Here is a 15,657-nt window from a genome sequence, read left to right as displayed (position 1 = left end):
CTTGCATGGACAAAGGATCATTAAAATTCCATCCCCTTTTCCCCTGCTGCTTATAATTCCCTTCCTTTTTGTCCTTTACCTAGTCTGTTCACCCACAGATGCACGAAAAACACTTAGGATTCCACTGCTGCATAGTGGAATAAAGGAGAGAGAGTTGCATTCTCCCTTACCCAGGAGTAGTGGGTGTTTCTCTTTGCTCCAGACAATCGTGGGAGAGTTTACTGGCAGGAGTTTCCCTAGACATGTATGTTACAAATGTTACTAGGACGTTGCATCTTGCTAGCTGCCCTCTAGTTTTAAGGTAGTAAAGCTGAATATATTGAGACTCACTAGGTAATTGAGGAACTAGTATGCAAACCAGGATCAGAAAATAGATGCTTCTTTCTAAGTCTTCTCTTATAAGTTTTTTCACTTCCTGACAGATTTCTTGTAAAAGTCATGTATAGTCACATGATTTTTATATTGCTGGGTTATTGCTTGATGAATTCCCTGCTGTAAAGCTGCCATTATTCCTGCAATGTCTGTTCCAGGTTGTAGGAGAAATCACTAGGGCGAGTGTGACATAACATTGTCTTACTTATTGTTCCTTTGTGCCAAAAGATATTGCTGGGATCTCCCCACCATTTTATTTTACTGACTGAAAATACAGCAAGTGAATCAGCCCACTGCAATGCACCTAAAGCCTGCCCTGATTTCTGAAGCTGCAGACATGGTGGAGCAATTCATTCTCAATTTCACAAGAAAAGCAGTGAAATCCTTCAAATCTAACTTGACACTTCACTCTCATTTTTTTTTTAACTTTATTATTTTTTTAATAAAGAGATAAAGACAGAAATAAGCACAATCCAATGAAATGGGATTTGTCAGGTACAATAATACAGCGTTTTCTGTTAAGGAATGCATCAACAAGGTATGAGAATATGTGGTGCCATGGTGAGCATTAAACCTAGTACAGGCCTCACCATGGCTCCACTGAGCATACTGATGGATAAGTAATATCTTAAAAGTTGCAAACTATAGAAATATAGGTCTCCAGAGTGGACCCCTAAAGAAGGTATGGTATGTATAGATAGCAAAACCAGAAGCTGTCCCCATATTTTCTGATTCCTATAGATAGCAGGAGTAAGTAAAGTTTGAGAATAAAGAGGAGATCATGAGTGCACATCATGAGAGTGGGTAACCTATTCTGTGAAAGGTGTTAACAGAGGGGGATAATTCAATGAGAGGTATTCAAAATAAAGATATACATCTAGAGTCTTGAAGCCAGGGATTCCAGGTTTGGAGAAGTTTAGATGTGGTTAGATGAGCTTTAGGAATTCATACAGAAGATGGTAAAATTTCATACAGAAGATAGGTTAAGATTTGTATGACCTCAAGTAAAGATGGAAGAGTTGGGTTTTTCCAGTGCCTATCTAAAGCCAAACATGCTGTAATGAAAACATATGTCAGGAACGTTTGAAATTGAAACGGGTGTGAGGTCTATCTTAGATCTTGATGCACTAGACATAAGTCTAGACGTTCTTCTGTTTCGGATAGGATCGGTCCAATAAGTGGCGGCTTTTCTGCAAGAGATTTCGGGTGTCCCTAATTCTAATGACGTATTTCTTCCTGTGCCAGTTTTTAATCCCTTCAGGGGTTCTGTGATTGCAATAGAGAATCACCATTTTATTGTTGTGGAGCACTGCCCTTTGGACTGGCCACAGCCCTCTGAGTGTTTGCAAAGCTCCTAGCCCTGGTGTTGGGCTTGCTGAGGACACAGCGTGGTATCAATGTCATATTACTTTAATGTTCCTTTTGCTCGGGGAGCAGTCGGTTTCAAGCTTAAAGCGAAATGTAAGAAGTAATGGGTATCCTTCGGTACATCTCTGCATGAGGAGATGATATCTACATTTGAAGCTGTTTCCCTTGTGCGGTTCCACTCCAGGTCTTTTGTAGAGGAACATTCTATCTATCTGGTCATGAAGGTTCAAGCATTGGATTGCCAGAGGCCTTTGTCCTCGGGGTTTTGCTGAGTCCGAATTGATGGTTGTTTGTTCAGTATCTGGAGAAGGGGTAATTTCCTTTCCAGTAATATGGAAGATAGTAACTGATAATTGATGCTAGTCTCCCTGGTTGGGGGGCTGATTTAAAGGTGGCCACAGTTCAGGGGACTTTTGTCTCCACAGGAGGAAATACTGTCCATCAATGTGTGGAACTTCAGGCAGTACGCCTTGCGCTGGATTATTGGATGAACCCTTGGCACTGGTTGTGGTCAGGGTCAACCCAACAATGCCACGGCACCAGTGCAGCGTCAGAAGTCATGCGGTTGAGGAAAAGGTGAACCACATTCTGTCTGGGGCAGAACAGCATGTGCTGTAGACAGTACATATTCCAGGTATAGGAAACTGGCAGGGGGGCATTCCCCAGAGGTCAGCGGCTGATGCTGGGAGAATGGTCTCTGCATCCCGAGATGTTCTCAGCAATCTGCCAGAGTTAGGGAACTCTGAATGTGGATCTACTGACTTCCAGGTTCTACAAAAGGTTAGACAGGTTGTGCCCATGTCGAGAGTCCCACTGACAATAAGGGTAGATGCACTAGTAACACCTTAGGGACCAGTTCCCCTTAATCTATGCTTTCCCATGATTCAACTATTGCTGTGTCTTTTGTGCAGGGTTCGGGAGGAGGTAACACTAATAGTGGTAGCCCAGCCTAGCCCGGGAGGGCTTGATACACTGACATAGTGTATCTGGCAAGGGACACTTCAGTCCGCCAAGACCTATTGTCTTGGGTCCAGTATTATATCCTGTATATGAGTTCTAGGATTGAAGGCTTGGCTTTTTAAACCCAATTCTGGTTAGATCAGGGGGTCTTGGGTCCTGTTTTTTCTGTATTTTGAGTGCTAGAAATCCGGTGTCAGGGCTCTTCCATTACAGGACCTGGAAATCTTGTTTGCCTGGTGGGAGGCCAGGAAGTTGCACCCACAGAAGTTGGCAATTGTAAGGGTTTTTTTTTTTTGTTTTATCCTTTTTCCAATTGGGAGGGGAAATGAAATGTACTTTGAGTACCATTTTTAAGGTCAGATTTTGTCTATATTAATTTTTTTCCCAGAGACCGTTGTTCTCACTCTTTGATTGAAACTTGCAGAGTGTAACACAGATGGTCCCGTCTCCCAGGCCGCCCTTGTGTCCTTGTGACTTTGGCTGTGCTTGCGGAGGCCACCTTTGGAACCAGTTAAAGAAACGTAATCCTTTGTTTAGGAAGGTGGTTACTATGGCTGCTATCACTTCGGCAGGAAGAGTATCAAAGCTGGTGGCCCTTTCATGTAAGGAGCTGTTCTTGGCATCGTGATAGGGTGATGTTGTGTCCTCATCCATTTTCGTGCTTAGAATGCTTTTTTGTTTTTCACTTATATCTGGACAGTGTCTTGCCTTTATTTTTTCCTAGTCCACAGTCGGCAGGGGAGAGAGCGCTGCATACTTTGGTTGTACTTCGAGGGGTTAGGATTTACTTTAGTTGGGGGCACAGGTCAGGAATCCGGGTTTGTACTGCCAAAAGGGCCCAGAAAGGGCAGGTGGCATCCAGGACAACTATTTTTGATTGGATCCGCCAGTTAATCATTCAAGCCTATGGTTTGAAGGTTTAAGTCCCACCCTACCAGGATTGTGGGGGCTTTTTTGGTTATCCGCCATCAGGCGTCAGTTGCTCAATTTTGCAAGGCCGCTACATGGTTTTAGGTCCATACATTCACAAGGTTCTACCAGGTGGATGTCAGAGCTGTGGTGGATTCTGCCTTTGGCCACAGTGTATTACAAATGGCTGAGTAGGTCCTGAGGGATTATTGGGAGTGGCCATCATGTTGTCACCCTCCCCTCAAAACTTCTTTATTGCTTTAGAACGTCCCACATAGTCATGAATAGCCTGGTTTTTGTCCAGTGATGTATGACACAGAGGTCCCTCCCCTCTTTCTGGAATTTCATTGCTTGCTACAAAAACTGAAGTACTTCCTGTGTAGGAGGGGTTATATAGGGGAGGACTTCCTCTCTGATTTGTCAGCCAGTGTCCATTCACCTATAAGTGTCATATAACTCTAACTGTCATGAATAGCTTGCTCTGTGTACCGTGGTGTACTCCAAGAAATGGATTTTACAGGTAAGTATGCAGAAAAAAATCCAATTGTCCTCTATTCATCCTCATTACATAATGAGATGGTTATTAGTAGTTTACAGAAGACAACTTGGAAGGCAGAAAATACAGGAAGTGACAAGGGCATCACTTTTCTGGCAAGATCAGCAGGAATTTTCTGTACTTGCTGGAAAAGGTATAAGCCCCAAATAATTAAGAGGAATGCAGCCACCACATCTAAGAACTGGCATGCTGCAATGCAATATATTATATTTTTGTCCTTTGGTTAGGATATCGTTCAACAAGAATTTTCTAATGACCGCATACCTTTACGTGAAACATGGTAAAATAAATGTGATTATAGAATATATTTACAAAACAGTATTTAGTCGTGTAAAAATGTATGTATACCCCATGGAAATTGTTGACTTTTTTCCACCTATTCAAACCAGCAGACATTAGATCTTAATACAAACCATGCCTACAAACATGATAGACATGATGCATTCATTTCAATAATTAAAATTATTAAAAATGCAGATTTGTCACCTAGAAAAAGTAAGTACAATATAACTCTACTTCAAATCCATGCAATTGAAATCAAAAGTTTCATATTAGATGTCAGTGATCAGAACTCCCTTAGGAAGTACACAGGAGGAATTTAAACCTCATATATCTAGGTTCTGGTGTTCTTTTTGCTAGTGACGTGTAATTTCAAATCATGTCGAGTTTCAAATAGCTCTTATAGACTTTCAGAAAAAAGGTTGTGTTTGTCTGTGAATCTAGCAATGGAATTAAAAATATTGGCAAATTTTTTTAAATCAATTAATTCCACTGTAAGGAAAATATTGTATAAGTAGCATAGATTATAAATTACCACTGACTTGTCAAGTTCTGATCAGTCCAGCAAATTCAGCCCAAGAGCTGACCGTAAAAGGGGATCTGAAGGTAACTCTTGCATGAGTTGATGTCAAAGTGCATGCATGTGCGATCAGAAAGAAATGGTACCAATTTAAATCACATTGGAAGTGTGCCAGAGAAAATCTTTTGCTGTCCCAAAAGAGCATTATAGCAAGACTATAGTTTGCTATTAAACATATAAACAAAGACCAGGCCTTTTGGGACAAGGTGCTGTGGGCTGATGAATAAAAAAACTGAGTTGGGGGGCGTTGCCTAGACGGGCATGTGAGTGGACATGTCTCAGGGAGCTCTGAACACTAATCTGTTAATCGATCCTGCTACTGGCACTTTTACCTGCTTTCACCTTTGTGAGACACTTTCCAAGGGGTCCGGGACACTACTACACTGCTGCTTTTGTCTCCCAGCGCCAGAACTGAGAATATGCTCCTCAACCCACCCTCACTGATATACTTACAGCAGTGCAAAGTTGTACTGCTTCTGTATAGTCAGTACAAGATGAAGTAGCCGGGTTGAGGGTTGAAGTCTCCCTGCTAAGACAGTATTTGCAGAAGATCCATGAGCGCACCGCAGCCATGGATAGCCAGGTCAGTGATCTAGAACAGGGGTCTCCAAACTATGGCCCTCCAGCTGTTGAAGTATTTCAAGTCCCATCATGCATCTGCCTCTGGGAGTCTTGCATGTGGCTGTCAGTCTTGCAAGGCCTCATGGCATTTGCAGTTCCTCAAGACCTGGTGGGCCATAGTTTGGAGACCCCTGATCTAGCGGACAAGCTTCCACCATTAGTCCTGGAGTCCTGTGCCACCTCACAGCTGGCCAAAGCTAAACCTGCGCAATGAAGATTTTGAGAATCGCCACAATGTAAGAATTGTTGGCCTACCAGAACGCATTAAAGGTAAAGACCCAACTGACTTTATTGAGCAATGGCTGATTCAGCTGTTTGTTTTTTACTCCACTTTTTGCTGTTGAAAGGACCCACAGAACCCCAACTCGCCCTCTCCAGCCCGGTCACCCTCCAAAACCCTTCCTAGCTAGGCTACTAAACTACCGGGAACGTGAAATTATTCTCCGTTTGTCAAGAGAGTACCAAGACATCCTCTACAATGGGACAAAGGTATCCTTTTACCCTGATTACTTAGCTGAGGTACAGCGCCAATGCGCCACTTTCTCAGAAGTCAAAAAACGACTCCAGTGCCTCCACCTCTCATACACAATGCTATACCCGGCTTGGCTGCAGATTACTGCCTTTGGGCTGACCCTTTTTTTTGAGACAGTCGCTAATGAATCTTCCTGGCTGGATACTACGAGCTCAACCCTCTCAGTCTGTGGAGGCATGAAGTCACAAATAATACCTCCGGATCCAATGTCTTTTATTGGTCTTTTGGATAATTTTTGACTCTAGTTTCCATTGCCGGTTCTACCTACTGTACTTTGAGTGTCATTTTAGCCATGCTCCGAAGATTGTATGGAGAGTTGGCATCCTACTGTGCCTCATTTGGCATGCTTTGTAGCCCTTCTGTTGGAGATTGCTGCACCCCAGATGCCATCGGAAGGAATATACCGCTTTCTCTTTGCCACTACGTGGCTGTTTTGCTCTTATGCTGAACTGCTTATTTCATTGCTCATGGTTAATTTTTGTTTTAGCGCCTTTGCCCCCATGTGCAAACTCAGTCTCCATTTGTGGGTTCCAGTACACATCATTCACTACCACACCTGGCATCCAGAAACCGCTAACCGTCTACCTCATCTCCTATGGTTCCCTGCTAAGAGTGGCATTCCTCTGTATTCCACTGGACTTTGTCACCTAAGCATTGTTGTGACTGACTTTGCTTATATTTTTTTCTTTGACGCCTTAATATGGCAGAGATATCCCAGTAATCATGAAATGTTAGAGGACTGCGTGATCCTTTAAAATGCACCATGGTCACCTAAGTACTAAACAAATATCAGCCTGCTATTTGCTTACAAGAGACTCACCTGACAAATGATGCTCTTCGTTGTATAAACTACTGCTGGGTGGGATATGCCTACCGCTCAGTCCACATCTTACTCATGCAGAGTTAGTCTCTTGGTACACCGCCAAATCAATTTTGAGGTCTTGGCGCGTAAGGTGGACATTGAGGGTAGATACAGTGCATCCAGAAAGTATTCACAGCGCTTAACTTTTGCCACATTCTGTTATGTTACATCCTTATTGCAAAATGGATTAAATTAATTTTTTTCCTCAACATTCTACAAACAATACCCCATAATGACAACGTAAAAGAAGTTCGTTTTGAAATCTTTGCAGTTTATTAAAAATAACAAATGAAAAAAAAACCACGTACATAAGTATTCACAGCCTTTGCTCAATACTTTGTTGAAGCACCTTTAGCACCAATTACAGCCTCAAATCGTTTTGAGTATGATGCTACAAGCTTGGCACACCTATTTTTGGGCAATTTCTCCCATTCTTCTTTGCAGTACCTCTCAAGCTCCATCAGGTTGGATGGGGAGCGTCGGTGCACAGCCATTTTCAGATCTCTCCACAGATGTTCAATCGGGTTCAAGTCTGGGCTCTGGCTGGGCTGCTCCAGGACATTCAGAGAGTTGGCCCATAGCCACTCCTTTGTTATGTGGGCTGTGTGCTTAGGGCCGTTGTCCTGTTGAAAGATGAACTGTCGCTCCAGTCTAAGGTCCAGAGCGCTCTGGAACAGGTTTTCATCAAGGATGTCTCTGTACATTACTGTGCTCATTGGGACCTTCAATGCTGCAGACATTTTTTTGTACCCTTCCCATGATCTGTGCGTTGATACAATCCTGTCTCGGAGGTCTACGGGACAATTCCTTGGACTTCATGGCTAGGTTTGTGCTCTGACATGCACTGCTGACTGTGGGATCTTATATAGACAGGTTTATGCTTTGCCTAATCATGTCCAATCAACTGAATTTCCCACAGGTGGACTCCAATCAAGTTGTGGAAACATCTCAAGGATGATCAGTGGGAACAGGATGCACCAGTGCTCAATTTTGAGTGTCATGGCAAAGGCTGTGAATAATTATGTACATTTTTTTTGTTTGTTTTATTTTTAATAAATTGCAAAGATTTCAAAACTTCTTTCACATTGTAATTATGGGGTATTGTTTGTAGAATGTTGAGGGGAAAAAAAAAATCTATTTTAATCCATTTTGGAATAAGGCTGCCACATAAACAATGTGGAAAAAGTTAAACGCTGTGAATACTTTCTGGATGCACTGTATTTCTTCCTCAATTGTAAGATATTTCACCTTTTAGCAATTGTGTATATTCCACCTACCTTCGCTACGGTGGTCTATAGTCTGTTAGTCCAATTTCTTCTTGATAAATCTGAACTGCCTGGAATGTTTTTTTTGGGACTTTAATGGGTATATGTGTTTCAAGCCTAAGAAACAGCCACCAGCAGCAGTAGGCCCCCACTTTAGGGCTTCCGCCCTGAGCAGATTTTTGAGGGAAGTGGGATAGATGGACCTTTTATAGATGTAGAAATCCTAGAGAATGGCAGTTTTCTTTTCCAAGACTTGTATGTACCTATCTAGAATAGATCTTTGTCTAGTCTCTGCCAACTGTGTAGCTCATGTCTGCAAACTGCAGTATGCTACTAGAACGGTATCTGATCACTCTACCCTGGTTGCGTGGCTTACTGCTAGACCTAATACCACCCTACCTAAAGCTCCTTTGAAACTTAATCCATTTTGGCTCAAATTATTCCAGGACCCAGCTGCTGTTGAATACCATATTGCTTATTAATTCTTTTGGCATGCAGGTTTTTGGGACCCTCTAGTTTGCTTGGATGCCTTTAAGTGTTACTTTAGGGACCTTTTCATTTCAGAAATCAAAGTGGTGCAAACCGCAACCATGAAATATGAGCAGCAGGTTACCCAATGGGTTGGGAAAGTGGAGTGCCAGTACATTCTTGACCCTTCTCCACCACACCAGGAGGTGTGGCTGGAAGCCCAAAAAGTGCTCAAACAATTACATGTCTCTGCTTTGGAGAAGAAAAGATTTTTTAGGAAACAAGCTTATTAGGAGGGCGAGCACACAGGACGCCTTTTGGCTAAAATTGTTCATTTACAACAAGGGGTGACTCCTATCTGCATTATGCACCACTAATGGCACATTGACCAACTGCCCAGAGTTGATCATGACCGAACTGGTGCGTTTTTATACCGATTTATACCTGCCTAAGGCACAGCCTTCTCTGCCTGAGCTCCTGAATTTCTTAGATCAGGTTACACTCACAAAACTCTCAATGGCACACAAATGCTCTCTGGACTCCCCTATCGAGGAGAAGGGGATAGTAGCAGCCATTGCTCCTTTCCCAAATTGCAAGGCCTGGGGGAGGACAGGCTGCCCATTGAGGTCTATAAACTTTATGCTGACACCTTAGCTCCACAATTGCTAAAGATATTAAAGACCGCCCAATAAAAGGGCTGCCGTCCTGATTCTATGAGCAGAGCAAACAATGTATTATTATTACTTGGTAAATCTCCCACAAACCCAAGTTCATACAGGCCCATTTCTTTATTACCAGTAGGTGTTAAAATCTTGGTCAAGATATTCTCTACTCGCCTGAATAAATAAATTGCTACTATAATACACTCTGCCCAATCTGGCTTTATGCCATTAAAGTCCATGGCCATTAATATTTGGAGAGTTTTTCTGAACATGCTAACACAGGCTGACAATATGGGTGACTGTGCACTTCCCTCACTGGAAGCCAGCAAGGCATTCGATTGCATGGAATGCCCCTATCTCTGGCAGACACTGCAGTGCTTTGGCTTCAGAGACACTTATCTCTTGGGTCAAATTATTATACCACGCGTGTGTTGCTTCCAACCGGGAGGGAGGCAGGACCTCATAAACCTTCAGGCTGAGCAGGGGGACAAGGCAAGGGTGCCCTCTATCCCCTAAATATGTTGTACTTGCTATTGAACCCCTGGCGGTGATGATTTGAGCAAATGCTAAGATAGTGGGCTTTAGGTATGGGGAACTGTATAAGAAAATAACCCTCTATTACATGTTGTGAACTGACCTGCCCCTGCACCCACCGATTCCCTGTTGTGACAGCTAGCGGGGGATCTTCTGCTCCTCACTAGTTGTCACAATTTAAAAAAAACGCAGCTGTGCTTGGCTCCACCCACCCGGCTTTTCCCATTCTGGCTGTCGGCTTGTAGTTTTCAATGAACTACCACAGCTCTCCACAGTGCAGTGGTTGTTAATTGAGCCTTTCTGTTATGAAGTGTCCACTTGTCCATATGGGATGTACAAGCAAGCCGATACACTGACAGGTCAGAGGGACACCTTCATGGCACTAGCAATCTCATGATCACTGGTGCAATGCTTTATTGGCTCCGGAAATAAAAAAAATAATAAATGTGCATTTATTATTTTTTGTTAAAAGGTAAACCTATCCTTTATTGCAAGGAAACCATGCAGAACAGGATTTCAGGATTTACAATCTTTTTGGGGATGTCTCTACCAGCTTTACACATCTAGAGAGTGAAATGTTTGCCCATTCTATGCAAAATAGCTCAAGCTCTGTCAGATTGGATGGAGAGTGTCTTTGAACAGCAGTTTTCAGGTCTTGCCACAGATTCTTTATTGGATTTAGGTCTGGACTTTGACTGGGCCATTCTAACACATGAATATGCTTTGGCCTAAACCATTCCATTGTAGCTCTGGCTGTATGTTTAGGGTCGTTGTCTTGCTGGAAGGTGAACCTTCAGCCGAGTCTTAATTCTTTTTCAGACTCTAACATGTTTTCTTCTAAGATTGCCCTGTATTTGGCTCCATCCATCTTCCCATCAACTCTGACCAGCTTCTCTGTCCCTGCTGAAGAAAAGTATCCCCACAACATGATGCTGCCAACACCATTTTTCACCGTGAGGATGGTGTGTTTAGGGTGATGTGCAGTGTACGTTTTCTGCCACACATTGCATTTTGCTTTTAAGCCAAAAAGTTCAGTTTTGGTCATCTGACCAGAGCACCTTCTTCCACATGTTTGCTCTGTCCCCCACATGGCTTCTCACAAACTGCAAACGGAACTTCTTATGGCTTTCTTTCAACAATGGCTGTATTCTTGCCACTCTTCCATAAAGGCCAGTTTTGTGGAGTGCATGACTAATTGTCCTGTGGACAGATTCTCCCACCTGAGCTGCGGATCTCTGCAGCTCCTCCAGAGTTACCATGGGCTGCTTCTCTGATTAATGCTCTCCTTGCCCGGCCTGTCAGTTTAGGTGGATGACCATTTCTTTGTTAGGTTTGCAGTTGTGCCACACTCTTTCCATTTGCAGATGATGGATTAAGCAGAGCTCCGTGAGATGTTCAAAGCTTGGGATATTTTTCATAACCTAACACTGCTTTAAACTTCTCCACAACTTTATCCCTGACCTGTCTGGTGTGTTCCTTGGCCTTTATGATACTGTTTGTTCACTAATGTTCTCTAACAAACCCCTGAGGGCTTCACAGAACAGCTGTATTTATTGAGATTGAATTACACACAGGTGGACTCTATTTACTAATTAGGTGACTTCTGAAGGCAATTGGTTCCACTAGATTTTAGTTAGGGGCATCAGAGTAAAGGAGGCTGAATACAAATGCACACCACGCTTTTCAGATATTTAGTTGTAAAAAATGTTGAACTATCTATCATTTTCCTTCCACTTCACAATTATGTGCCACTTTGTGTTGGTTTATCACATAAAATCTTAATAAAATACATTTACGTTTCTGGTTGTAACATGAGAAAATGTGGAAAATTTCAAGGGATGTGATTACTTTCTCAAGGCACTGTATGCCACTACCTTCAGGTGACTGGACACTGACAAACGATTTCTTGTGACTGCCCCCCCCCCCCCTCATATGATCCCACTTGCTCTGTGAGCCTCCAGTTTTTTTTGCTAGAGCCCCTGGGTGATGGACCTCTTCTGTTGATGTTTCTAGGAGTTTTCAGCAAGTCTCTAGGCCTCTGCTGATGTGAATATCTGATACAAAGTGCTTCAAGCAGTCATCTGAGAGTTTTGCCTCAATTGACCCTTGTTTCCTTGTGAGTTTGTTTGCTATTGTTGCCTAACCCTCAGTTTGTTGCTTACAGACATTCGGTGGTCTATGACGTATACATCCTATGTCCTGTACTGTGTGATTAAGATAATGGGAATGTTATCATATAAATTCCATGTTTTGGAGTACAGGACAGGGCAGTAGTTCTCAAGACCCAGGGTTCTATGAGGGTGCACTGCAAAGCTTTTGCCAGTGTCCGATCACCTAAGGGTAGTGGCATATAACCCATGGTCTATGAGTACACTTCCTGTGTCCTATACTGTATTCAAAGATATGATTTTTATAGTTAAGTAAAAATTCCCATTTTTTTTTTTTAACACAGTACATCATTACATCTTTTTATTTCTTTGTTGAATAAATTATTAAAAGGGCACAATTTTCTAGTATTTTATTCAATTATATCATGTGTAGGCATCAAATATACAATATCTGTAAAAAAATTGATACAAAATGTTGCCTTCCAGTGTTTCCTGTAAAAATGTGGCTTGGTTTTAATTTGTATCTGTAATCTGCTTAGTTAATATAGATTGCATTTTTTTAAAACTAAAACATAAACATTCTTCATTTATTTCCTAGCTTCAAAGATCCTGTTTTTTATGAAGAATGTAAGCAAGAATATTTAAAGGAAAGAGAAGAATATAGAAGAACTGGTATTCCTGCCAGAAAAAGAGAACAGAAGTTACCAGACAGCATGTAACATTTACCATAATGCCCTTCTGTTTATCATGATGTGTATCTAAATTACATGGTGATCCCATAATTCCTGTGTATCAGTTTTACTTTTTTTGGAAATAAAAAAAAAGGAAGATAATGGAAAATTGTATGTGAAATAATCTCATGGTTTGTACAGCTGTGCCTTGATATATCGTACAGTAATACCTGATCTACAACTAGTAACATTTCACTACTTCTGATTTTCTAGAGAAAAGTTGTACAACCTTAAAACCAGTACCCAGGACATTTATGGAGACCCCTGGCAATCTGATATGAATAAAGCAAAAGTGGCCACATATTTCCAATGCCCCAGTAGCCTCACACTATTCAAATTTCATTTTCATATTTTAAAAGTATGCTGCCTAATGCTGGCCATAGATGGACCGACGTTTAATCAACGTGCAGCTGTTCCGTTCGACATCCACCTGCTTCTGTATGTTTTTTTTTCCTTTCAGGCCACTGGCTGAATGATTAAAAACGAATAATCTCTGGTCAGCTTTAGTTAGTAACCAACAATGAACAATAAAACCTTTTTGCATCTTTTTTTCATTGACACCTATGCAGAAAAAAGCTTCATGCGTTTTAAGATATGAGCATTGCCTGAGCATATGCCTGAATTTTATAGGGTATTTAGCTAAAGGGCAAAACTTTTTTCTTTTGGATAGAGTGGAGAGGGATGTCCTGTTTATCATTTTCATAAAAAATAAAATGAAAGGAAAATCCCAAATTTTGGGTTGACATCAGAACAATAATAGAGGGAACATCTAGTGTGACTATTAGTTCTGGAGACCCTGGGATTCCCTCACTTTGGAGGGATTTCCTCGCACTTCCGGTTTTGATTATAGGACAGGAAGTGAAGGGAATTCTCCCCTATGGAACACAGATGGCAAAAAAAAAGCTGTCAGGGGTTGTAACCCTTACTCTATCCAATATATAGAAAAAAGTTTTGCTTTTTAGTTACAGTACATTTTTCTGGGGTCTCAGGATAATGTCATAACTTTGGAACCACAGCTAAAATGCAGAAAGCTGTTAAAGCGGAGTTCCAGTCACACTGTAAAAAAAACAGCCACTCACCTGTCTCTCGATCCTGTGGTGTCCTCCACGCAGTCCGTTTCACCGGTCGTCTGGTGTTCCCAGTGCCAGCATCTTCAGTGTGGGCACCCGGCTGTGACCGCTTGCAGCTTCACAACCAGGTGCCTACTGCGCAAGCATAAGTAGCGCTGCGCTTTCTGAATGGTCCCGTAGTTTTCTGGGACCTGTCGCGTGTCTCAGAAGACTACAGGGAGGGAGGGGGGACAACTTTCGCTTCCAATCGCCTAGGTGATCAGAGCGGAAGTGGGAGCGGGTACCTGTTCATTTCGGGTACCCGCTCGCACTGCGCTCCCAAAAGGTGATAATCCTTAGGGGAATGTGGGACCAGTCTTTAAAGCGGAACTTCCCCTTTTGGATTGAGCTCCGCTTTAAGTTTGAGGTTCCATTTTATATGTGAGTTTCATCTCAGAGCATATCACTGTAGTTAAAACTATTTCTTGAATACACAATTATATGATGGACTACCCTATGAATATTCCACTAGGAATTTTATAGCTTATAATATTGTACTAAGACTTCTTCTGGAAATGTATCAATTTTAAAGAGCGTGCATTCCAGTGAGAAATAATGATGAAAGGATCATTAAAGGAAATATATGGTCTTAAATATATTATGTTTAGGACTAAATATATTTCTTTAAATATGTTCATTTTTATACACGTTTACCAGGGTAATCTTCACAGCTTTGCCAAAGTATAAAGCCTGTTTCAAAGGAAAAGTTACCGATGTGTTTTTTTTTTAGGAAACTAAATGTTTGTGGAACACTTATCAATTTGAACACCTTAAATTTCTTACACACCTGGTCCTTCTCCCCCCCCCCCCCCTTCATTCTTGATACCCCATACCTATTTTTATTACATTACAGAACATATCTTAATGTCACTGCCCCCCCCCCATCCTTCATTAAACTATCCCAAAGGACAGGATAGGCCTCACTAAATTTTAGTAAGTGTCAAAACTCAAGTCATCAAGTCATGGATTTTATCACTCTTTTTGCTCACTATGTACAGCAGCCCTATGTGGGCAACACTGCTGTAAAGCATTTTTTTTTTTTTCTTGTAAAATACAATAAAATCTATTGAAACAGAAAACTAAATGTATGTAAAATAAAGATTGTATATTAATAATAAAGATCTAAAAATGTAAACAGCTTGCAACCGTAAACAAAATATAAATATTGACTCCAAACAATTATTGGTTCTCTTTGTATTATTTATATAATTGTGTTGTAGGACTGATGCTGCATTGAAGTACAGACCTGACTTGCTGGGGATTAACAATTAGAAACGCAAAGGTGAATCAGAAGTCAGCAGTCTGCACAGTACACAGACAGTGAGGACATGTTAAAGGGATGCACAGATAATGGTTCAGGCCTTTCAGTGGATGGATGAGACCCTAGCTTAGTATATGCTCTGCTGAACAGTTTGTTACAACAGTGTAAAGATACAGTCAATTCCCTAAAAATAAACAAAACAATGCTAAAAAACAATGGCCAGCAATCTGCTTTCTAGCACTTGCTAAATGTACACTTCTTAACCCCTTGACACTGACATCACACAAATATGCAGCCTCACTGATCTGGGCTTTTTTCCGTGGAGCCGCATATTTGCGCACCTTGCGGGGTGTCATTGAGAGTCCCGGGTCGCGTTCTAATGATTGGGACCCAGGACTCCCAATTCTGGGGTCACATAATCGCTGTGCTAGCCTCTGATTGGCTATCACAGTGAACAGTCACTGTACAGCCCGGCTCTTT

At 41.8% G+C, this 15,657-nt stretch overlaps 1 protein-coding gene across 3 annotated transcripts in view; it reads left to right on the top strand.

Moving 5' to 3' along the window:
- The window catches only part of CMC1 (C-X9-C motif containing 1), a 77,001-nt gene extending 61,906 nt beyond the window's left edge, over window positions 1-15,095 (top strand). For all 3 annotated transcript variants that reach the window (XM_089690811.1, XM_089690819.1, XM_089690808.1), the window contains one exon: window positions 12,675-15,095. In XM_089690811.1, the coding sequence (XP_089546937.1) occupies window positions 12,675-12,795 (121 nt within the window). In that variant the 3' untranslated portion in view covers window positions 12,796-15,095. The remainder of the gene's footprint in view (window positions 1-12,674) is intronic.
- Window positions 15,096-15,657: the final 562 nt, after the last annotated feature.

The sequence above is a fragment of the Staurois parvus genome, unplaced genomic scaffold (assembly GCF_062004578.1).
Source record: "Staurois parvus isolate SC_StPar_1 unplaced genomic scaffold, SC_StPar_1.0 ptg000021l, whole genome shotgun sequence".
In the NCBI taxonomy this organism is placed as follows: Eukaryota; Metazoa; Chordata; class Amphibia; order Anura; family Ranidae; genus Staurois; species Staurois parvus.
The sequence above is the reverse complement of the archived record's forward strand: the minus strand, read 5'-3'. Positions and strand labels throughout refer to the sequence as shown.